At 40.0% G+C, this 24035-nt stretch overlaps 1 protein-coding gene across 1 annotated transcript; it reads right to left on the reverse strand.

The window, feature by feature from the left end:
* Nucleotides 1-20236: 20236 nt before the first annotated feature.
* helt (helt bHLH transcription factor) lies at nucleotides 20237-22091 on the reverse strand. The gene is made up of 4 exons (XM_079338208.1): nucleotides 21990-22091; nucleotides 21321-21425; nucleotides 21070-21166; nucleotides 20237-20803 (listed from the first exon to the last, which is right to left on the reverse strand). The coding sequence occupies exons 1-4, from the start codon at nucleotides 22014-22016 to the stop codon at nucleotides 20328-20330; spliced, it is 705 nt and encodes a 234-aa protein (XP_079194334.1). The 5' UTR covers nucleotides 22017-22091; the 3' UTR covers nucleotides 20237-20327.
* Nucleotides 22092-24035: the final 1944 nt, after the last annotated feature.

The raw sequence follows: 24035 nt of genomic DNA on the forward strand, positions 1-24035 counted from the left end.
TGGGAAAATACTCTTAAGTAGCCCCCACTTGCACAGTCAGAGGTCAGGCTCAGCTGCAACTGAGGAGCTGGTGATGGATTCAGCGTCTTGTTCGCTTTAACACTTCAGTTAGGCAGATGCTCGCTGACGCAGGGGCTTGCACCTGCTTTGGGATTTTTCCAGCATACCAGCTCAGAGATTTACTCGATGTCTGGTTTTACAACAAAAAGCACATTATTTCTGTTTTCCTCTCTGAGCTGTCAGGATCTTTAATTGTTTTGTTTCAGTTAAAGTAGTTGTAAAATTTTGTTGTTAAATATCTAAACGTCTTTTAATCTGGTTTGGGTTTTATGAAATTGAAAATCTTGTCCAGATTGTCACCACATTTAAAAATTGTGATTTGTGTAAATATTTCATTTTTTTCTGACTAAGATAAAACAAATTTTTCTTGTAAAACTAAATCATATCACTAACAATAGTTGTATCAATATATTAGGGGAACAATTGTATTCGCCTATTGGAGGTGATTTGGGAGGGTATGTTGACTTTCACATAATCTGCTACTAAACTTTTACCTCTGTTATTTCAAGAAAGAAAACGCTTAAATTTGGTGTTTACTCCGTTGAATCTCTTTTTGTACTGTTATTTAAATCTGATCTAGATTTGCGAAAGTCGTTGCTCAGTAACCTTGGATGGAGGGAGGGGTCATGGAGGGGGTGAGGGCTTGGATTTGCATTTTGAGTATGAAGAGCTGCAGGTGTCAGACAGTTAGACCCCCCGCCTCACACACAAACATGCACACACCCATACACACAGCCGTTACGCACAGCTCTGACACAAATACAGTCACTGATTTTATCTCTTAAGAAGCAACTGTGACGAGCATCGTTTTATCCCAGTGGTCCCCTGATCGCATCTTAAATCTTAAAGCAGCCAAGACTCAAAGATAATGGAGATTATGGATGTCAGACAGGGTTAACGCCACAGATATTAGCGTCCAAACTCACCAGCGTGAGACCACTGGTTGCATCTGACTGCAGCATGTGATTCAGTCTGAGTTTCGACTAAGATTGATTTCTTGTGATCATTTTGTAAACTGCTCATTTATGCTCATAACAGTGTTTAACACAGAGAAAGATCCATTTTAAAACTAAGTTAAAAAATCATGCTTTCTGAAAAAAGTTTCACAATAAATGGCATACGGCCATGTGTATGTGTGTGATATGTTCCATGTTACAAGCAGCATTATCCAGCATCACAAAAGAGCATCGAGTCAACAAAAGCTCAGTTCCCTCCTTAAAGAAGATCATACTGGCTGTTTATTCCCTCACAATGCAGGATCCTCTGAGTCTCCTGTTTAAAGTCAAAACATTAATACAACCCTCCTCTTAAATCCAACAGACTGGGCTGCACACTGAGCTAGACAGAGCTCCCCAGGGCTCAGGACTCAGGAGATTATTTAAGTGTTTCCCCTTTTCACTTTGGTGCCATTATTGACTTTTGGCCTGTTTTCATAAACGGTGAAGAAGCTGACGTGGGGGGCGATATGCAGGGAAAGCTTGTGAGTCTGGGCGACGAGAAGAAGAAAAGAGGGACAGCATCATGTAGCTGACGTTTCTGATTGCTACGTGACAGGGCAGTGCTAGTCGCAGAGCAGATAAGGTGGAGAGACACAGACAAACGCACATACACACACACTTGGGTGGAAATCCCCATGACCAATTAGGAAGACCTGGAGACACATAGCCAGTGGGGGACAAAGTGATGGACATGGCAGGAGTAGGGGTGGAGGGTGAGACACACAGAGGTTAAGGGAAAGAGTTTGAAAGATTAGAGGTTCATGAGAAAGAAGGTTTGGGTGGAAATCTTAATCTGGAAAGATGGAAGGTAAAAAAAGGGTGAGGCAGTTTGAGACTGAGAGAGTCTCCTGGAGAATATATTAACTTAAACCAATTGCAGGTTTTGCCAATGAACCAGCTGATTATGTTTTCAACAGTGAAAGTGGTCACAGTGGTGCCATGGTTTCACGGTGCCAAACTAACATTTGCAAAGTATGGTTAAATATTTACTCGTGTTTATTCAATGAAAACTGGAATTATATTTTTTATCCAACCTCAATGAACAACTTGGATTTCTAAGACCTCAAACTAGCTTCAGTGTATTTGTCATATGCATTCATGTACATATATAAGTACAGTGTACAATCAATTCAATGAAATGCATGTTGTCCTGATCATCCCAATTTCTATATATTTTGCTATATTTACATTTTACTGCACAATATTTACGGTGACCTTAAGAATGACACAATAGTTCTAAAAAATTGTGGAGCAGAAACTATTTTCTGTTAATACTCACACCAGGCTTTGTGTCCATTGTGTTGAAATGTAAGGCCTGTCTGTGATGCTGTACAATGATGGCAAAGCATATAGGCTGCTCACCGGTTATTTACACGGTTAACATGAAGCTGTTCGTTGGCGTTTAGGCACACAAGGTGTAGGGGAAAAATATGATGGACTGGATCGAGATCTAATAGTGAAAAGGATATGTTTACATTGGAGTTAGGTCAAGTCCGTGTGTGACACGAGGTGCTCAGAGGTTTGTATGTTTATGGATGAGGTGCTGAGGACTGTGACAAAGACCGCAACTTGAGAAAGGTAACAGACTGATCTCATTTTACCGTCACACACTTTTTTCTTTGATTAGACTATTTTAAACTTAACACTGCATGGTGCATGCTGACAAGCCTTAAAGACATGTTATAACTGTTAACCAAAGTAACATAAAATAGCTCTTTCTGTCAGTATGCCCTCCATAAATCGTGTGTATTTGATATTGAAGGCTTTTCAGGGACAGGCATTAGCTAATTTATGCTGTGGTGCATTGCATCTGTCCCTGCCAAACACAATAGAGAAAAAGAAAACCTTACATAAGGTCACCTCAGGTAAATGCATGAACACAATATATTACATGACGAGCATAGAAATCCTGTTTTGCTGCTTCTGCTTTAGTCATTGGGATTCTCAGAGTCTTCAGGCTTCGAAAGCATTACACTGTTCAAACGCGGGCTGTGGGGTTTGGACTGTGAAGCTGCAGTGCAGGCAGCTCTATTCACAGATTAAGTTCCCTAAATTGGATAAATTAGACAAAGTAAACTTTGCTTTAAGTCCATCTTCAGGGTTTAGGAAGGCTGTAGCATGAGAATAATAAGGATTAGTCAACAAAGAGGACAGCGAGTTTCTGAATGTGTGATTTTATTTCCAATTTTGGGCTTTGCTGTGAATGAATTGAGTAAATAGAACAAAAATGATTGTGGGTTTAATTCATTATATGCATTTCATTATGTTTTTAAAATGTTTGTTTTTTTCCGGTTATTTATGCTTTTATTAGAGAGACAGGACTGCAGATAGAGTCAGCAATCAGGAGAGATCAGATCAGAAAGAGTGGAGGAATGACATGCGGGAAAGGAGCCGAACCCGGCCGCCTGCTCCAGACTGGGGGGGCATGCACAAACCACTAGGCTTCTGCCGCTTCAAATGATTTTTTTTTTATTATTATAATTGAGCTTTAATTTTTCTTTGATATTTGCTACCCAGATTCTTCACATTTTTGGTACTTTAAGAACAGATGTTGAATAATATACATTTTGTCCATTATAGATTTGGGAGCCAGGTGGACTTATGGTGATGCAGCCATACCATGATCACTGCAAGACAGAACAAAACATCCCCTTTCTATGCAGCCCCCCTTACCTTTATGTGCTTGGTTTTTTCTCCAGGTTTAAGTGTAGGGCATTTTTAAAAAAGCAGCACTCAGATGTCTCTCATAACAACAAAAAAATTCCACTTGGGGACAAACTAATCACTGCAAAAAGATACTAGTAGCACCCTCGTAATGATGGTCCCTCTTACGTAATTGTGTGGACTTCATTCATCCAGCCTTTATGACAACACAAAGACAACAACCTCTTCAAAACTTTGGGCTTTTAAAACGGATTTTGAACCCTCTTAACAGCGCTGAGTCCCAAATTAGCGAGGTCATTTTAGCTGTGAAATAATCTCCTCTGGAGTTGGAGTGTGTAATGAGGAAGGCTTTGTCTCTGAGATTGTCAAGAGTTTCACCTTTAGTCTCTCTATTATGGAGCAGTGCTGGTATGTATGTAAATGTATTGCTTTTAATCATGGACATTATGTTGTGGAGATGTTGAAGAGAGGACATCTTTTAAACATTTCCTCGCATTCAAAACTTTCAAATAGGAAGAAAATAGGGTGACTTCACCCACTTGTGCTCAGGAAGGCTCCAGAAATGGTAATTTCTTATCATTAAGAATCCAGAAAACTGAAAACACACAAAGACTACACGGTCTATGAACACTTTACGATAACTACAGATTATACATCTCTGACACATTATTAATTACAACTTGGTAGTACAGTTTGTAACATACTTAAACATTTCTAATGCAAAACACTTTCAGAGCTTATTTCTAGTGTGTGTTTTGCTTGACCAGTAAACCAAACAGACTAAATCGAAAAGGTTCAAAATAAAATCTTTTAAGCTTCATTCTTTCCAGATTGGCAGCTCTGGTGCAAAGCGGAAGAGTGATGTTCTATAGGTAAATGGTGCAAAATGTAAGCTGAACTTATTTCTTGAGATAGAATCTCAGGGTGGAAGATCAGCCACTGGTTTGATCTGTTCTACAACAGGAGGAGATAAAAAGAAGACAGTATCTACTTTATCAATGCCAATTGTCTTGGTTTCTTTGTATTGTTGTAATTGAATTAACATCATCACTGTGAATATATCAGTGGTATCTGATAATAACATATTGAAATAAAGAGTTGACTAATCATTAGTGTAAATAATTACTGATTGCACCCGTTAAAGCGGCTCGATAATGTATACAGTTCTTACAGTTTGGCTTTCCTGATGGAATAACATGGTGTGGGGTTTTTTTTCTGCACTTAAAGCTTTGAGTAAGCATGTATGTTCTTTTCCTCTCTCAATTATTTATCTTTTACATTTATTTCATACTCAGCTCTGTTTCTTTATAAGTAGATTAGTCTGAAAAGACCTGAATACCTTTGATACATCAATCTGTTTTGATGTGTGCTACTCTGCAGACTGTGTGTGTGTGTGTGTGTGTGTGTGTTTGCCTGTGTAAGTATGTGTGTGAGTGTGTGTGTCAGACAATGCATCACTGACCCTTTGATTGGGGGATAAGTCGCTGCTTGTGGGTCCATCTTGATTTGATGGCCGGAGAGAGGGCTGATTGACCTCGTAACCTTTGTGTGCGCCGTGTCCGGAGCTCCTGTCAGAGGGTTAATGAGCGACGGCTGCTCGGGGCATGCAGGGCTGTGGCTAAGTGACCAGGCCGGATGACCACCCTCTGCTCTGACTCTCTACGGCCATCAGTTCAGCAACCTCTCAAACCAACACCAACACCCAACAACCATGTTTCACCCCCCTTCTACCTCCCCTTCCTTAAACGAAGCAGCGACTCAGGATTTAAGCTCAGGTTTGTTCAGCTGCTGCACAAGTTTGGGATGCAACAGTGCTCCTCCCAAAACAAATTTCCACAGTGTTTTATTGTGGCATACGCATCAATGCAATAATCTCAAACAATCAGAACTTTGTTTGTAAGTCACTAAACTTCTGTGTGTTTAGCAGCACAACAAGGTATTACATTTTATTGTAACCCTTAACTGTTTAAATTGACAAGCAGTATTTTAAAGGAAAACATATTTATAGTGAACACACTCTAACACACTCTAATTACCAATTACCTCTAACTACCAATTTAAAACATGTCTTAATAAATCATCATATAATGACCCCATAGAACCAGATACTGTAGCTATGATCGCGTTTAAAGCATTTATTATTAATGAATAACACATAACAATTTGATTTGAACAATTCTTTCACTGTTTATGCACATTTACCAAACAGTTGGATTGAACAATCAGTTTCTGTTTAAACACCAGTCAAGCATGTTTTCTGTGCACTTATAGGGTCTTTACATTTCTTTCCAGCTTCATTGAATTATTTCATGATTCAGTTAGACTCTACTCGCTCACTGATCATCATAGAAGAGAAAGGAAAAAAATCTGCATTCTGATCAAATTTTGTTTGCGCAAACCGTCCTTCAGTTACTTTTTGTATTATGAAACTTAAACCTGCAATGAATGAACTGAGCCAAAGAAAAATCCTCATTGAATACTAAACTTTTTCAGAATTGTTAGATAGTTATCAAATAAACACAGTCATGTGAACAACTCCAACACTTTTAAACTTCAATATTCTGCCACTTTACCTCCTGTATTAGCACTTCATGCACTTCACCGATATCCTGGTTTGTTTTGCTTGTAAATATTTGTCTCTGTCAACTAGTGTACAGTTGATGTTGTTGTCTGTTTGTGCTTGTCATGGTGGATATATGTTTTGTTTACGTGTGTACCACCAACCTGCCAAGGGACTACATGTGGAAATTACTTTAAGGCTACAATCTGGTGTCTTTATATTCGTCTGCACTGTCCCTATTTTAAATACATACATTACAAAATCATTGTAATCAGCAGTAATCAAAGGGAGAGCCCAAGTTTAAGTGCACACACGGTAAAACCTTATTTGAGGGAAGTTTAAAGTGTGTGCATTATTTATAATTTGTTTATTCTGTAAGTAAAAGTTGTTCATTTTAACCTTTTAACTTTAGTCCCAATAAATGCAGGAACTTTTCTTATTCGTATGGATTTCCCTTCCTGTGTCAGCAGGTTTTTGCCTCACGATGTTACAGGCTCATATCTTTGAGCACGTGAAGCGTCTGTGCTGCAGCTGAACGCAGCCCGTCCCAGTGTGGACGTTTGTTAAAGCCAACAGGGTAATGAATTTTAAACTGCTATAGTAACAGCTCTTAGACATGTGCTTTTAGTGTGTGAGCATGGGTGAGTGGGTGGGCGTGTGTGTGTGTGCGGTTGGGATTTGCGGTTGTGTCCATGTATTTTCGATGAATGTAGGGGATATGTGCATAGATGGGGGAGGGGGCTGGGAGTCAGCCTCTGTGTACGTGTGAGTGTATGTGCTGAGGATAAAGACCTAGCAAACCAGCCGGGCTTAGTTGACAGGTGACAAGAGTTGTTTTCAATGGGGATTTTGTAATACCAACAGGGAGGAAAAAGCCGGGGTACCAAGGGACTTGTGAAAAGAGAGAAAGAGGACTTTTCTTCTGCCAGTGACGGAGTAGAGAAAAGGCCGTGAAGGCTTCGAGGGACTTAAAGATCCCACTAATCAAACTGCTCCACCGTCTAGCGCACTCATTTTTATTCAAAACGTAGAAATGCTAAATCATTCCAATCGGATTGATCCCTGTGTCAGCGCCTGTGTGGTATTTTCATTCTCCTCTTTCCACCATGTCCTCAACTTTGACATATCAGTCAAGCAAGGACAGAGCTGTTACAAAGAGTACTGATCCCGGGCCAGGCTAATGGTTAACGAGTGGCATTTTAAATGTTGTTTGCAAATTTGCATTAATTAGCCGTACCCTCTTGAAGGAACAGCTCCTAATTGCTTTTCTGCATTTTTCCATGTAGCGTTTTGCCCGATAATGTTGTTTTTCTGTGTTTGTTACTGAGTACGATGGTACAGGTGCATGGCATTTTCCAAACAGATTGATTCTACTCCATTTACAAAGGGGATCTGCATGCAACCAAAATAACCGGCCTTTACCCTTATTAACTCAGGAAGTTAGGGGTGTGCATCTCTTCCTTCACAAGACGATTTCGATATGATTCTCTAGCGCTACGATACGATTCAGGGATCATTATAATATAGAGCGTTTCAGTGAGATTCAATTTACCACAATTTGAATTGACACAAAGAAAAACGTTTACTTCGCCAAAACAGGAAAAAAAAGTTTTAGCCAATGTCATGTCAGAATAATATGTCCTTGTGTTTATGAGTTTTCAATAGACCATTGTCCTACTGTACAAACAAATGCCCAGGTACTAACAAAGAAATATTTGCTCTTCATTGGCTTTGTAAAGCTCTGCTAACACTAAAAAAAAGAGGCTACAACTAAAGCCAATTAACTTGAATAGAAGATGGACAAAACAATATGATAGATGTGTTTCGGCTCTGATAGGACTCTAATGCTGTTGTGGTAAAAAAATATTTTCATAAAGAAAACAATTCAACATGTAATTTTTCTCCTTTTATAATTTGTCTGCTATATTGAATTGCACAGGATCCTCCGGCACTGGTTGTGATTGACACTCACTCTGCATAACAGTTCTTGTTTAACTCTTGTTTAATGTAAACCATGTTTAGAAAGCCTCAACTACACTGTTACATAGGTCGTGACTTTGGTGAGCTATGGTCGGACAAAATGTTTTCTATTCAGGTCTGATTGGGCTGCTGCTTTCTAATGATAGCGTCCTAGCACATGTTTCACTTTGCCATCTAAACACAGGTGAGAATTATCTTTCTTTCATTTAACCGCTGCTCTTAAAGACAGGCAGACTTTTGTTTTTGTCGTAAAAGTCCACATGGCTTCATTTCTGAGTTGGAGAACTGTAACTCATGACTCTGGTTTGCTTAAAGTTTGAAAAACTGTATTCATTTATAGCTCTCACAATTTGTGCATTTTTTGTTCATTATATCCTGAGAGTTTGTCTATCGGACTATGATGTGTTTGTGTTTCTGTGTGTGTGGGTTGTTAAATGTGTGGGTATGTGAGAGGCTTAATATCTGCATGATTAATCTCGGAGGGTGACTCTCTCAAGTTATGGAACGTTCTTCACCTTGTCTGCTGTTTCCAGAGCTGTCAGCTTCTGAAAAATCTACACCTACTTCAAATTACAGCCAAGACCATTGGATGGTTTCACTAAACTGATATGGAACTCTTTTTCTGTTGACAATAATTAGGAAATGAATCGGTCATACTTTGACAGCAGCAGCTCAACCCTAGTCTTTTTTGTTGTCACAGAGGTTAAGTCAGGTCAGAGATTTCAGTTCCCAGAAATGTAGGGTAACTGTCACCTTAAAGAAGTGCAAGACTACATGGCAGTTTCTTGGACCCGGTGTTAGAACTCAGAAGATGTAAGCTCTGTCCCTTGTCAACTTCACAACTTTACAAAGAGCAAAATGGAATTGTTGACATTGATTAATCCTCTCTGAAAAGCACAACACACCAAAATCCCACCTTAAGAAAAAGTGTCTATTTGTCTGTAACATATCTTATTAACATTTGAATGAAATGATCATAAACAAATAATCAATGATTAACCATGCAGGATGTTGTTTCAGCAGGCTATATCAATCCATTTCTCATGCAAAAGTTCTGCATTTCAATCAATCAATCATTTTTTGTAGCCCCTATTCATAACAATTTCAATGGTTTATTTTCTACACCCAAACAAACACAAAGCTTCTGCTGCCTCTCGTGTACTGGTAAAACAATAAATAAATACAACCATAGGCCCACTCAGGTACAAACTGGTCCTCTACCTGACACCTGTGGCCTCAGGGGCCCACATCATTACCCAAATACCAAATAACAATACAAACTAAATATACTTAACATATTATTTACTAAATAAAATATTCTCCAAAATCTAATTCAATTTAGAGAATGTCTCTCATGCCAAGAAAAACGAAACACTCTTCACGTATTAAACTAAACACAGTGAGTACATGATGTTTCAATGATGCTCATTATAAACAAATTGTTTTACTTTGCATACTTCCCTTTGAGGTATGAAGAAACTTCAACGTGACTTGACTTTATCTGGATTTGCGGGTTCAGTGCAGACTGAAAACTAACACACATGTGTTTTAAAGCTGTAACCCTGGGACAACCATTATCTGTCTCTTTCTGCTGTGATCTTTTGATACATGTCACTGCTTCATAAAAAAGGTTTGTGTAATTTGTTATAACATTGTAATGGACATTTAAGATGATGAATAATGTTTTTGAACTGCAGAGCAGCTATCATAGAGTATTAACTCTAATCTGTTGATTTAGTCCCCCCTAAAAATAAAAAAAAGCACATTTAAACATCTTAAATTAACCATCTAATGCACACCATTTCTCATGACTGGATCATAAACATGACATCATGCAGAGCTGTTACACTTCAAGCTCCCCTGGTGTGTTCTCTTCAGTAACTGGACTAACATCTGAGAGGATTAGTGGCTGCACTGAAAACAGAAATTGGTTAATTGTATCTAAAAGAGACACGTTTTTTAGGTTAAACACCCCTGCTGTGACCCAGCCTGTCCACCAGAGAACATTTACCCAGGCAAACAGTGGCCTCCACCCCCCACCTTTACCCCCACCTCCATCACAGCTCTGGTGGCTTGTAGCTCCCCCGGAATAAAAGAAGAGGACAACTCTCATCCTTTTCGCCACCGTCCCAGATTAAATCGTGAAATCATTTGGTGTTTGTGTGGTCTCCCTGGTCTGTGAGGAGAAAGGATGGACCCGGGTGGAGACACGGAGGAGGGATTCAGCTCGAGTCAGTGTGTGGGAACCACATAGGGAGAAATCCTTGGCTGATCCCGGCCACTTTGTTTTTCTCCCCTCCCGCTCCCACCCTTTTCCCTCCCTCTCTTTTTCGACATCCATTTTTGGGTTTTCATTTTTATTCATAGGCTGGTCGGGGTGGAGGGAAGGGTGTCAAGAAAGCAAGGGGCAGTTTGTGTGTGTGTGTGTGTGTGTGAGTGTGTGTGAGTGTAGGTGTGTGTGTGTGTGTGTGTGTGTGTGTGAGCGTGTGTGTGTGTAGGAGGAAGGGATTGTTAGTGCAACGATGCCAGTGGATAGGTGCAGGCCTCAGACCAGGCCTGCCAACAATAGCTGCAGTGTTGTTTGGGTAGTTGCGTCCAGGACTCTTGGACATTCTTCCCATGTCAGTATAATCACTACTGGGAGGTAGCTCCATTACGGATTACCATATCATTAATAGTATCCATGACTTTTGTTCAAAGGCTACTTGTGTAATGTTGCCTTGTGGATGACGACTAATCCGCTGAGCTGCAGCTGTAGGAAAGAAGAGGGGTAGATCCCACCATCTCTCTCTGTCTCTCGCTCTGTATCTCTCTCTCTCTCTCACACACACACACACACACACATACACACACACACACACACACACACATAGACACACTCACCGCAAACACATATAGAGGCATCTCTCTGTCCAGGCCCACGGGGATCAGGCCCCTGAAAGACAGATACAAACAACAGTCAAATACAAAGTTCCCCCCATAGAGAAAAAGAAACATCCATTCTACACTTCCCAACTGATCCCCTCCTTAAAGCCAAAGAACCCCCCCCCCCCCACACACACACACACACACACACCAGCTCCACCTACACCTCCCCCTTTCTCTCCACCCTGTCCCTGAGTTGGCTCTCGTCCCCCGCTCTTTAGCGCGGTCCTCCTCTCTCAGATGGTGGGCCAGATTAGGAGAGGGAACAAAAACTGTTTTCAATGTAAAATGTGCGTCTTGTTAGTCGTCTTTCTCTGCTCTGCAGTCTGATGATGGGGAGAGAAAAGCAGGAGCGTAAGCGGCCATTCACAAAGTTATCTGTGGGTGTCTTCTCCTCCACAAGCGATGGCTTGGGCCATGGCTGTTTTTTAATCCTTCCATTTTTCAGTCTGATGCTGGATTTCAGACTTAACGCAACTCTAAACCTATAGAGTCAGGTTTCCATAGAAACACCAAGCAGATATAACGTTTGGAATGGATGTGTCACTGTGACATCATTGGCAACTTTATTTTTTGTAACTTTTTAATTTTTTCACAAAAAGTTTTGTTAGAATACAAATAAATACTAATTGTCTTCAGGATGCGCTCAGAAAGTCTTTCAAAGTAAGGTCACTTACAAGTCTCTTTAGATTTCCGAAGCATTAACTCGGATATTAGACATGATAGTGTCTGCATTGTTGTTTTAATGCTTTTGATTTAAAACAATTCCCCCCAAAGTTTTTAAAGACATTATCCATAGACTTTGACGTCATTGATCATTACCAAAGAGTGTCGATTTGAATCTTCATCGTTACCTTTCAGAATAACAGAAGCTGTTCATTTTGAAATGGAGGGCAGCCCCGCTGTGGTTTTGGCATGTTGGCAGCGAGAGCTGCCAGATTTCTCTGAATGATTCACTTTAAAGCCCCTGTTTGCTTTCCTAAACGGTATTAACACTCGGTTTAAAACAACACTCCTTTGTGTGCATGGGTGCTGATATATTCTGCTGTCAAATCAGCTCAACATGGAGGGGGAACAAATGTATACATCTGTTTTATAATCTCATTTGAACTCAAGGTTTATTTCATAATTACACACGGTCGCAGTGGTTCTGTTTAAACATTTGATGTGCTTGTTCTTGTTCTTTGCTTGCTTGTTATGACATTGGCTTCTGTTCAGAATTATTTTAGGAAACAGTTCTCCACAATGTCATACATGAACTGTTCAACTCAAACTTTATAAAAAATAATATTTATTAATTCACATCCATCTGCAAAAACTTTTTTTGTACATGTATCTTTTTTAGCCCAAAATCACAAAACTAATGCAAATATGCATCAAGCGGTTTGACTTATACATGAATTTTATTCATAAAATTGTTTGTTTCTGCTTTGAACAAATGAAACCAGAGCTTGACTAATTCAAACTTGCATTTGCTTTTGTAATATATTATGTATCAGTACCTTCGTTATAAAGTGTTAGTTTCAGCTTGTTTGTTTAACATGTTTAAATAAAGTTTTAGACCACTTGTTAATTTTAAGTTGTTTTTCAAAGTTCAACACATTTTTTATTTTTGCTGCTTGACCTGCAGTATTTACTGTATAAGGTCTTTGTATTTTCTTCTTATTTACTCTCTTTATTGTAATGCAGCACAATACTAATGAAAATTACTTTTGTATGAAATTCTAATTTTATAATGCGTTTAATAACCGCTTATTTTGTCAGATTCAAAGCCTACAAGCGACCTTTAGTAAAAACATGTCGGCCTACTCAGTCATGTGATGACAATCTCACTGTTTGAATTATCTGCTCATGATGTGATATAATTATATCAGCTACTGATTTAGTCTGAACACTTTAACCCAATATATGTTTGTCTTATTCAGCATTAAAGAAAGTTAGAGAGTGGAGAACAGTCACATGATTCAAACAATATAGAATCATTAGTGCACCCTAGTGGCAGAGGTTTTTAACAACCTAATTAGACCTCTGTCTTCAGTCTGAGTCTGGTGGCAGGTTCGCAACATGTTTCAAAAGTCATAGAAACACCTACAAACATTTCAGAGTCATGCAAGATGACCTTTAAATGCACTCAAACTCTCCCAAGCTTTTAGTTCTCCTTCGTTCTGCCTAAAAATGATAACTTGTGTGGCATAAAACAATGTGTGTTTTAAAGGTTCTCTAATCAATTAAACTTAAGCTGCCAGCTGTTTTCTGGCAGCTGTCATGTCTCTATCGATGGGTGTCTTTATCGAGACTGATTATCTGCTTTATAAGGTTCTAGTTACACAGTCTGTGTGCTGCTGCTTCGTGTTCTCCGTGTCAGACATGGGCGCCCTGCTGTGAAGGTCATGCTGAGGTCAGTGAGAGTGACCGCTTGGCCCACCACCACGATGATTTCTGTTATCTCCCGATTTGACTGAAAATGCATAAAAACTGAACTAAAGAGCTCTCACGTTTTAATATAAGACTTCTATTTTTCATTGCCTGTCAGTGTGTAAATGACTGTGTTTCTGCTTTTTCTTCGTTCATCCTGAAGCCGCCCTCACGAACAATAAACCTCTTTGAGTTTGATTTAAAGCATTCAGTCACACGATCAACATTCACACGAGAAAATCTGTCTGCAGGATCTCATTCATGCACTTATTTCAGATAAAGTCTTCCCTACTCACTGGCTGCCATTCTCAATCCTGCTTTTTTTTTTTCTTTCTCTGGATTGGTTAGCCACAACGTGACCTCAGAGGGCGACCCCAGGAGCCCCAGGGTCCCCTTCAGCTGGCCCTACGCTGGCCCCGGACGCAGCTAAATCCAGGGGAGCGTCCGTCAACTCGCCGGACAAAAGGTTGAAGCTAGCACGTTGGCCTCTCATGAGTCCAGCCAAGCGCACAGAGAGCACATTAGGACCTCTGGGTTTTATTTGCGCTTTTCTTTAAGGCCTGCAAAGAGTCGACTGGGCGTCAAGATTGTCAGGTGCCTCAGACACTTTGACGGTCTGACCACATCACACACACACACACACACACACACACACACACACACACACAGAGAGGCTTTCAGATTACTTTCTCCTGATTCACGTTGTCGGTTTTCATATTATCCCTCTGCCACTGAAGCGTTATGTTGAAGAAAGATTTGGAGCTGAAATCAAGCAGCCTCAGCCCAACCTAAAGACTCTCTCAAAGGAAACCTTCACACGTGAATGCAGGTCTACAGACACGAGAGGGATTGAGGCTGAAAGGTTGCCTCTCCTCATTCAATCCCAACATGAGAACTCTGGTACTGCTGGAGATCGACAGCTCCACTTGTAGAATAAAGAAGAAGAAAAACCAGGAGCTGCCATCAGTATCAGTATCAACATGAAGGCTCAGGATAACCCAGTTTACTCTCAGGTGCAATCAAAGACAAAAAAAATGTTTTTACTTCTTGTAAAATGAGCACAACTTCAATAAAATATACCAAAAAAAGTGTTGATAGAGAGGGCTGTGTGTCAATCAGAGAAAGTTTCATCAAGAACCTGGCTTTTTGTTGAGTTCTCACACATCGAAATGAGTTTACTATTGCTTGATTGAGTTGATTTGAAATGAGTGAATCATCTTGGGTGATAAGACATAAACATAAGGACCAAAAAACAATTTGTTTTCAGAAATGAAGAAGCAGGATTAGAGAATAGTTTGCTTTGTAAAGACAAATATGAATACATTTAAAACAGTGTCTTAGAATTAATCAATCAAACTTGTGAAGAACGTTTTTTGCAAAAGCAAAGTTGCAGGTCATTTCACTTTTATTGTTTTCCACAAAGAGTAGATCTTGTTTTGTCTTTTTCAACTATTTAAATTTGTATTTTATTCTCATCATCGTATTCCTTCGTTTTGCTGTCCAGCCTTCTGCACAATTACATTTTGATAGTTCAAAGCTTCTCTGTGAGTCTCATCACTGATAACAGGACAGGACGATCAGTAGGCACACATCACCCTGATGAAGGCAGGGAGCTGCTACGGCGGCCTGTCAAAGTTAGCTGGTGAGAAATGAAGCCAAACTTTGCAAGAAAAATGTAGAATTCCAGCTTCAAACGTGAGATCAACTGAATGTAAAGTAGAGCAGAATTAAGTAAACATCTTTATAAGCGTTTCTTTCATTTAACATACTCTCCGAAATCTGAATAATTTATTGATGTTGTCCATCTTAATGCCATTAGTCTTGAACAAAAAGGCCTTAAATCATAAATTATGCCACTCTATTGGAGACGTCTTGTGAAATTACTCACATGGTGTTATCATTGGCCTTCTCATTACACAAACTCTCTTTCTAAACACACCACAGGAACTTGGATGTATGGCACTCTTTGTTTAACTACCATGCAAAATCACCTGATTTATCTGCAGCACTTTCAATGTCACACTGTCTGTGCTCGTGACAAAAGTACCCCTTGTTGTTGCACACCAGATAACCAAACAGGCTCACGGAGCTCCATCTGAAAACACGCTCTCTCAACCTTTTGTCCCCCTAAAAACAAAGCCCTGCACTTTCTCTTGGCAAATGATGCCTTAATTGTGCAAGTTAACAAGCTTGCACTTTTTTTCCCATGAATAACAAAGAGTTTGGTCCCAGTTTGTTTCTTTTTGTTTGTTGTTTTTTGTTTCTTTGACTCTCTTTAGCCCTTTTCTTTAGTATGCTGTTGCATGCTTGTTGGACCGTTCCCATGCTGTTCTCTGCCACCATATTTCTGCACACGAGAAAAAAATGAACAAAACATCAGACGAAAACAAAAAGCAGGCAAAAAGAGGGTGCGGCTGAGAGGCTGGTCCACAGTGGGATACTCTGTACAGTATTCATTATGTCTTCATTTATATCGGAGATGTCTTTGACCCTTTCCTGCTCTCGCTCCTTCAAAACACTGCCTCTTTTATCTCTCTATTCATTTTTGGCTCAAATATCTCAGTCCTAAATGGAGGTTGTGTTGAATGGGACATCTTTGTGGATTTGCATAATCTGATGGCATCGCTGGTGAGCACATAGAGAGGTTGTGCCAAGTGCAGAAAGGTGAAGGCCTCATCTCTTGGCAGGGGGCAGGGGAGGAACTCTGGCAGATTTATAGCTGATATCTTTGGCCCAGTGTATTTTTTAATCTGCAGGAGCAAAAAAAAAAAAAAAAAAAAAAAAAGATATTAAGTGACTTAATTTCTGTAAATGTCTAAAAGTATTCACATTTCCCAATGGATGACACTTGTCATCAGATCAAAAAATGTCACTTCTCAAACTCCCACACAATCAAAATGCTTTGATATGTGCCGTTTGTTTTTGTCCCCTCCTCACAGACTCCATTCATGTCTGCTCTCCTCTTCTTCTTACAGTGCCTGTCTTTCTTCAGACTCTGCTGGTGCCAAGGCCATGGCTGCCTCTCCCTGTCTGATGGGAAACTGTTGCTCATGCTCTGGGTTTGCTGCCAAGTTTTGGCATTATTGGTAAGAGGGGGGAGGAGGAGGGGAAGGAGAAGAGGGGGGGGGGGGGGGGGGGGTTACAGAGAGGGGGCCCTTTCAACCCTGTGAGATAGTGCTATCTGTGGTGGGAATGATCTTCATCCCTTTCTATTCCCCCCCTTTTCTTTCTTAACACTCCCTCTATCTCAAACTGTTTCTGTTTTCTGACTCTCTTCTGCCTCTCTCCCCCTCCCTCTGTCCCTTCTCCCCATCTCTCCTCTCTGTCTCTGTCTTTTCATGCAGGAGATCAGACAACCGTCCTGAGGTGAGCTGATGCCGCTGCAGGACTTTTGATTAGCCACCACCACTCATAGCTTGTAAACTGCTTTGGCTTCACTTCCAGACGTGTAAACACACACACACACACACACACACACACACACACACACACTGACTGTTGTGCAGTCAGAAGCTTAGCTAACTGCCTGGAACTGACTTTTGAGATCCCATGGGTGCGGGGATCAGGTGCTCTGAGACACTTGTTGGTCCCTGTTTGCTTCAGCACTGTTTCTTTCCCCCTTGTGACCCTTTCTACAAAGAGCTGAACTTTTTATGAATTTCCTGGATTCACTGTCTTGCCGATTCAGCTTTCATTACTGTCTGATGGGGTTCAGCTAACAGGTGGTTAGCTTAGCTTTGCAAAAAAGGCTTTCTGGGCTATAGCATTTTATTTATATTGCTCACATTGCAGAGTAGTTTTTTATCAAATAATTACATTTTTATTTTTCTTGGTTTTACTCAATCAGGTGTTTTTTTATCGTCCAATGTCATTTCTGTTTGTGTCCACTGCAGTAAATCACATTTCTCTTCCAAGGACAATATAGGTCTGAACTGAACTTACAGACAAGAAGCAGAAAGCTTGGCTCTTTTATTTTGTAATATACATGTATCTTGCGTACTTATAATGTAAATGTTGACTAATAAACACGTCACATCACAGCAATTGAATCTGTATGAACACTAATATTGTAACACAGGAAGAAGTTTGCAGGTGCTGTGAGAATTTCGGTGTACATTCAGAAGACATCAACTTGTTTCAAAACGTGCATATCGCTTTTCTAAAATAAAAATCCAGAACAATTTTTTCAAAAAAAAAAAAAGAAAAGAAAAAAAAGTTACATAGTTACACAGTTACAAAAGAACATTTATTTAAAGATGAGTTAATTTTTGTTTATGTGGGTAAGTGCATTCTGCAGGTCCAGAAAAAAAAAACATCAGACCAATAGACAACCTTAAAGAAAATCTAAACAATAATCTGTTTTATAATATCCCTACCATCATTAAAAACATAAATGCATTGCCTGACACACAAAAAATATAAATAAATATACTTTAATCATTTAACAGATTGATTTATGCAAACCTGTTTAATTTATTATCCCAAACATAGAACCAGAAAATGAATTCAATATATACAATTGTTCCCCTGCTTGTAAAGCCTAAAGCATGGTTTTTTATAGAGGCAATCAAAAGTTCCACTTCATCGTATTATTCATTTTATTCCGTTCTTGAAAACCCCTCACAAGTTATTTGAGTTAAGATGAGGTGTCAGATTTGTCCTTTGCAGGGATGTTGGAGAGTTACAGCAGTAGAAGGATTAAAAAGTGAAACAGATTTCTTAAAATGTATTGCATTTTTTTTAAACAAGTCATATAAGACAACAATAAGTCTCTGTAGTTTCCCTTTATTGTTCACAAACTACAAGAAAACTTCCTCAGACTTGCCGGACGTCGTGCTCATCGGAGTGTAAATTCAAGACTCTTATGATGTCCCAGTGATGAATAATTTTTTGAAAAGAGCGGATTGTTCATGTTCAGCATGTGATATTAATGTGAAAGACAAACATTCTCAAAATGAAGCTCTATCACTATGGCTCAGTTTACATGACAAAACAGGACCTGATTCCTTTTCTTTCTTTTTTTTTTATCCCTGCTCATTTTATTATTATTCATGCGATGTGCTGCAGCTAAATCTCTCTCATGTGGCTGAACATGAATCCTTCCTCCTGCTGCTCAGAGTCACCTTTTAAACCAATACTGGGCCCTATAGGGACCCAACTATTCAAAGCAGTCTCTCTTTTATCATTTGTCTCTTTTTTTCTGTCTGCATGCACATTGTATTTAATTTCATTGACTTGCTTTCTTGCTACATGTCTTTTTTTTTTTTTCGGTCAGGAGATGGTTAGGAGTTTATCCAACCATCCAGGCGATAAATGTGGACTTATTCATGCATCCTTCATCTATCCATCCACCCAGAATCAACTCTTCAATCCATTAGATATGTACCCACATAAACTCAAGATGATACCAACAACACCTTTCATCTTGTCTTTCATCAAACCAGCCAGGTATTCCAGCCCAAATATGTCACAGGAGAGAAACACGTTATGATATTCTGCTTTGATTATTTAAGAGAAAACAGTGGAGAAAAGGCTGTTTCCTTGAAATCCTCTCAGAGAAACTTTGATTTCATGCTGACAATTATTTTTCTTCGTAATCACTCAAGGATTAAGCAGAAGGAGGCAGAGATTGTTCTCCTTTCAGATGCTCCACAATGGGCCTGCCTGGTTAAGAAAACAACAAGGAGTTCTTCCCCCTTTCTCTCCTTTTTTAACTTCTCTTTCTAAAATCTAACACTATACAACTTACTTAAAGGAACACAGAAGGAGCCTGGAAGCAGACTAATGCATTTATTGAGACTCTGTGGTCACATATATTAGACACAAGCTTGGCAAAAACAATCCTCTTTTGATCACAGTAATTCCTCTTCTGTGGGAGGCAAAAAAGCTTTTTTTTTAAGGCTAACTTTTCCCAATATGGCTTTTTCTTTAGAAAGTTTGAAAAGCTCACAAGCTCTCACAGATCTGTCCCTGTTGAGTAAAATGTTCGTGACATTTCTGCCGCTTTTTTATGTTTCACTAAATAAAGAAAAACAAAGTTTTACATCCAAATAAGCACCAACTTTTACTTTTCTGCATGAGATCCTTCTTTACTCCTCATTTCGTGTCTTAAGCTCACAAAGAAGCTCACTTTGATTTATTTTACAATTTCTTCTGTAACTTTTTGAGATCCTTAAAGTGAAACTTCTTCAATGCCCTTTTTTTTTTTTTTTTTTTTAGTAATTTCTGCATGAAAATCTTACTTTGCTTCTTTGGTCCAAAAATGTGTTGTTTATTTGTATATTTGGGGAGGGGTTTGTTTGGTGAATAAATAAATAGTTTTGTTAACTGAAGGTTTGTTTAAGTGAGGAGTAATGGGTCCAGTGCAAACCAAGGTTCATGTCTGCCTCCTGGTACGCACTGTGACACCAATTAAACTCACTAATCAGCCAATAAAGTGGACTGAGGAAAATATTGGAAATTAATGACACTGTTTGACCCTTTTCAGAGTTTTTGTTCAAGTTTAAAGTTGAGTATGACTTATGAAATAAAACCCAAACTGTCATCCAAACTTTGGTAAAGTGAGAAATACGCACACAGAGCGTAACAACTTGAAACTGTGATTCATTGATTACAAAATAGGCTGAAATCAGAAATATTTATTCACAAAATGTACAGGATATCTTTACATCATTCACAGAAATATAAATTACAAAATAATTAAAACAGTGACAACTATAGGCTATTTACATGGCGTGCTGCGCACTGTGCAAACTGAACGTGTTCGCGTGCGTGTGGCCGATGAAGTTAAAATAATGATGATCGAGTCCCTGCACGGGTGACAAGTATCCCGCGTGCTGCTGTGTGTGCGCAGAGAGCGGCACTGTTGGGTACGAGATGCCCGGACTGCGTGCAGAGCCGTGCCAGGAGAAGTGTCCCGGTGGACTCTGCTGGTACACGGACTCAGAGGGGCTGTGGCTTTGGTGCTCCGGAGAAGAGTGCAGCTGACCGAGGTAGTCGCATGGTTCCGGCATCGAGCCCACGGAGCCGAACACGGGCTCAGTGACAACGCGGGACTTAGACTGTAAGAAGGCGAGGATCCGTGCGTACTTGATGTCTTTGGTTTCAGCCCTGTCCTCGGTGGTCAGGTAGTGAACCAGGTTCTTCATACACTCGTGGTATCCGTAGTGGAAGTAGTTTGCAAACTCAGCCAGAAGTTCACCTGCAATGAATTAAACCAATCACTGATTACAACCATGCAATGAATACAAGGAAAAACAAGTCTGCCGCAGCATAGTTTTTGTAACCTTATACTCTGCTGCGCACAACTGGACAAGCAACACAATGTACGGAAAGTAAAACCCCAATTACATAAATACACAAATAATTAATATTTATACCAAATCAGTCCCAAAGCAATATCCGCAGAGATCAGTGATAGTACTGTGTGGTTAAGATGCGTAAAGTGTCCATGAAAAATGTACGCACCCTTTTCTCTCCCTCGGGGGAAATCCGCTGAGTGGAGCGCGCGCAGATATTGAACTGTCATCTCTAAGATTTCTGCTTTCTCCAGTTTTCCAGAATTCTGCCAAAATATAATAATAAAAAATACAACATTAAACAAAATGTTGGCAAACACACCATGCTCATACATTTGATGACCATATAACGCTTTCCTGCAGAATTATCAACATGGAACTGTAGATTAGGTATCTCCTATAGTTTGAATTTGACTTTACCTGTTTTGCCATCGCCATTGGTACAGTTTTTCCTAGTTCATTGAGGCAGCGGTTAATGCGGTCCCGTCTTCGTTTCTCAATGACTTTATGAGAGATGGGAGTCCTCTGTGGAAACAAGAAGAGAAAAACACATGAGCACACAATTCCAACATTCTAAATCCAATTCACAGGTATGCTCTGAAGCAGAAATTAGAAAAATGAAAAAATACATATATGAATGTAACTAAATCGTCAGCAGCGGAACAAATAAATTTAAAATCTAAATCTCCCTGAGAGTTTTGCGCGCTGCGCGCTTTGGTGCTCCGGAGCGCGCGCAGAGATGAGCGCTCTGGGAAGTTTATCTAAATATGAAGCCTTGTTGATATTCGATGAATTCTCTTTAAGTACGATTCAGCCAAACATGTGGGTATGTAGCCCAGTTTTTGGCATCATGAGTAATAGGTATACCGTAATGTTAGATTGGCTAGTTTGAATCAGAAGCGCGCTACGGTTATCCTGTAACGCGTACACACCTGATCCCCCTGAATTCGCATGAAAATGACTCCAAGGTGTAGAAAAACAACATGATATGAAAAATGTTATTCCATAAAGCAACTAAAACATGTCAAAAGTGCAGAGATGCCAAAAAAGTGCAGTCCTCGTAGTGCAGAGCGCACGTGGAGCGCGTACCTTCCTGTCTTTCATTTTAGATGCCATTGACGGAATCCTGTCAAACTTGTAGTAAATTCAATCGAGCTGGATGATGAGTGGATGTGTCGCTCTGGCAGGAGATGTAGCAGACTAAGGTTTGAGGGGAGAGCAGGTCCTTATAAAGGGATCATCCAGGAGCCTGTGGCATTCATGGTGTAAATTATTCCATGGGATTAGAGCCATGCATTGGGTAAATGTGTGCATTTAGGATCAGTTAAAGAAATAGTAAAAAATCTAAAGCCATGGGCTAGCAGGGGGGCAAACCTGCTTTGTTAATCCACGTGGCTTTTCAAAAGACACGTGATTACTTTTGGAATATTATTTGCATAGTAACAACCCAGGCGGGAAATAAGAAGTGAGCGTTGGGATCGCCTGATCCGGCGGGGCGCACAGTGCGCACTGAAAACAAAGCCGGCGAAAAAAGAAACCCTCTTTCTTCCAACTCGCGTTTCTCACACGATCGCCTGTTTACAAATCCCAGCAAGCGATCTTAACTCTCGTCCAAGCCGGGTCCGAGTTTTAAGGCCTGTCCAGTGTCATTAGAGTAATTAAGTAAGCCTTTAATAGGCTGTTCCGCCAAGTTCAGGGGAGATCTTTTGGAGACGGAGTCCCCCCGTTTGTTCTCGGCGTTTCTCACACGACTTGCTGACACGTCCATCTTTTATGAGAGATGGCAAGCTTTTTGTTTACATTCTTTATTTTGTTGGACTCCTCGGCAGGTGTGTGATTAGCCCTGGCACACGAGCGTCGTCTGCGTCAGGGCCAGCGTCTCCAGCAGCCTCTGGCACACGAGGGTTACCCACCACTGGAGACTCTTTGGAGAGGCTCAATTTGTATCCTATTATCCTATAAGAAAATGTCTATTCAGTCGAATGAATAGTTTCATTGGCCTAAATTTTAATAATGCTGTGAAAGAAAGGGAGAAATAAAGAAGAATGCAGCTGGTGTGAACGCGCATTATTCCCCGTCACCTGCAAGATGGGTAGCCTGGAGACCCCTATTCATTTGCCTAATTTCGGTCAACTTAACAAACTTTGGGAGAAATTATACTGCCATTGTTATGAAGGGTGAAGCTTTCTGATCGAATTAACAGCATGTTTTGATCCGGTAAATGTCATTAGAAAGAAAGAAACAATCGCGTTTAAAGGGGCCTGGGTAATGCGCCAAGTGGAGACGCCAAAGCGCACACTGCACAAAGGCTGCTAGTAAATGCCACAGGGGACTTTTGTACCCTCACATTGCTCAAGTTTTTACCCCCAAACAAAGGGCATTATTTTATACTTGAATACATTTCATACAACAATTGGCTGTTTTCTTCAAACATATTTTCACAGCAAGGTTAACAACAGGTTTATTGTGTGCGCCCCTCGCAGCTCTCATGCGCCAAAACAGTTTGCTCCAATTCTAATGCTTTCTTTTTTGTCACTGAGAACGTTTTAATCTGGAAACTTTCTCTGTGCTGGGATATATTTGATCCTGTGAGCGATGTCGAAGAATAAAAAGCAGCGGAGATCGAGAAAGAAAGGCTCACAAGACATCTGAAGAGTTTGGAGAGTTTTTAGAGCACCATGGAGAGAAAAGCGCGAGCGAGAGGGACGGGGGCATAAAATCCAATTACTTGACTGTGCAGTTTTTAACACTTTTTATGTGTTTGTCCTTTGAAATGTGGGGACTTGTGTGCTGGTGCTTCTAACAAAAACTGAATTAAGCACTGGAAGTTTTTCTGGCCGACTTTGTAACGCCTAGTGTTGCGTCAGTACGTGGCAAAAGGATGCGTCAGGATTTACTATTGTGATGTGAAAACTGTATTTGCGTGATAAATATTTTGTCAAAGTCTGACAACCTTATTTCATTACGTGGCGCCTGTTTAATTTCAATAAAATATATGCCTATTAATCGCTGATGTTTTTCATTATTATTATTTTCTACTCATTTGTGGGACGAATGATGGTGACATTGAACACTTCACGTTGATTTGGAACAGTTGTTTAATTAGAAATAATATTTCTTATAGACGTGATTAAA

Source organism: Symphodus melops (assembly GCF_947650265.1).
Source record: "Symphodus melops genome assembly, chromosome: 2".
NCBI lineage: Eukaryota > Metazoa > Chordata > Actinopteri > Labriformes > Labridae > Symphodus > Symphodus melops.

Excerpts from the sequence above, each read along its gene's own strand:
- helt (XM_079338208.1), bottom strand. The coding sequence starts at position 22,016 with ATGGCATCTAAAATGAAAGACAGGAAG. Across the intron at positions 21,426-21,989 it reads CTAAAATGAAAGACAGGAAG|AGGACTCCCATCTCTCATAA; the intron begins GTACGCGCTCCA and ends TTGTTTCCACAG. Across the intron at positions 20,804-21,069 it reads CCCCCGAGGGAGAGAAAAGG|GTGAACTTCTGGCTGAGTTT; the intron begins GTGCGTACATTT and ends AATTCATTGCAG.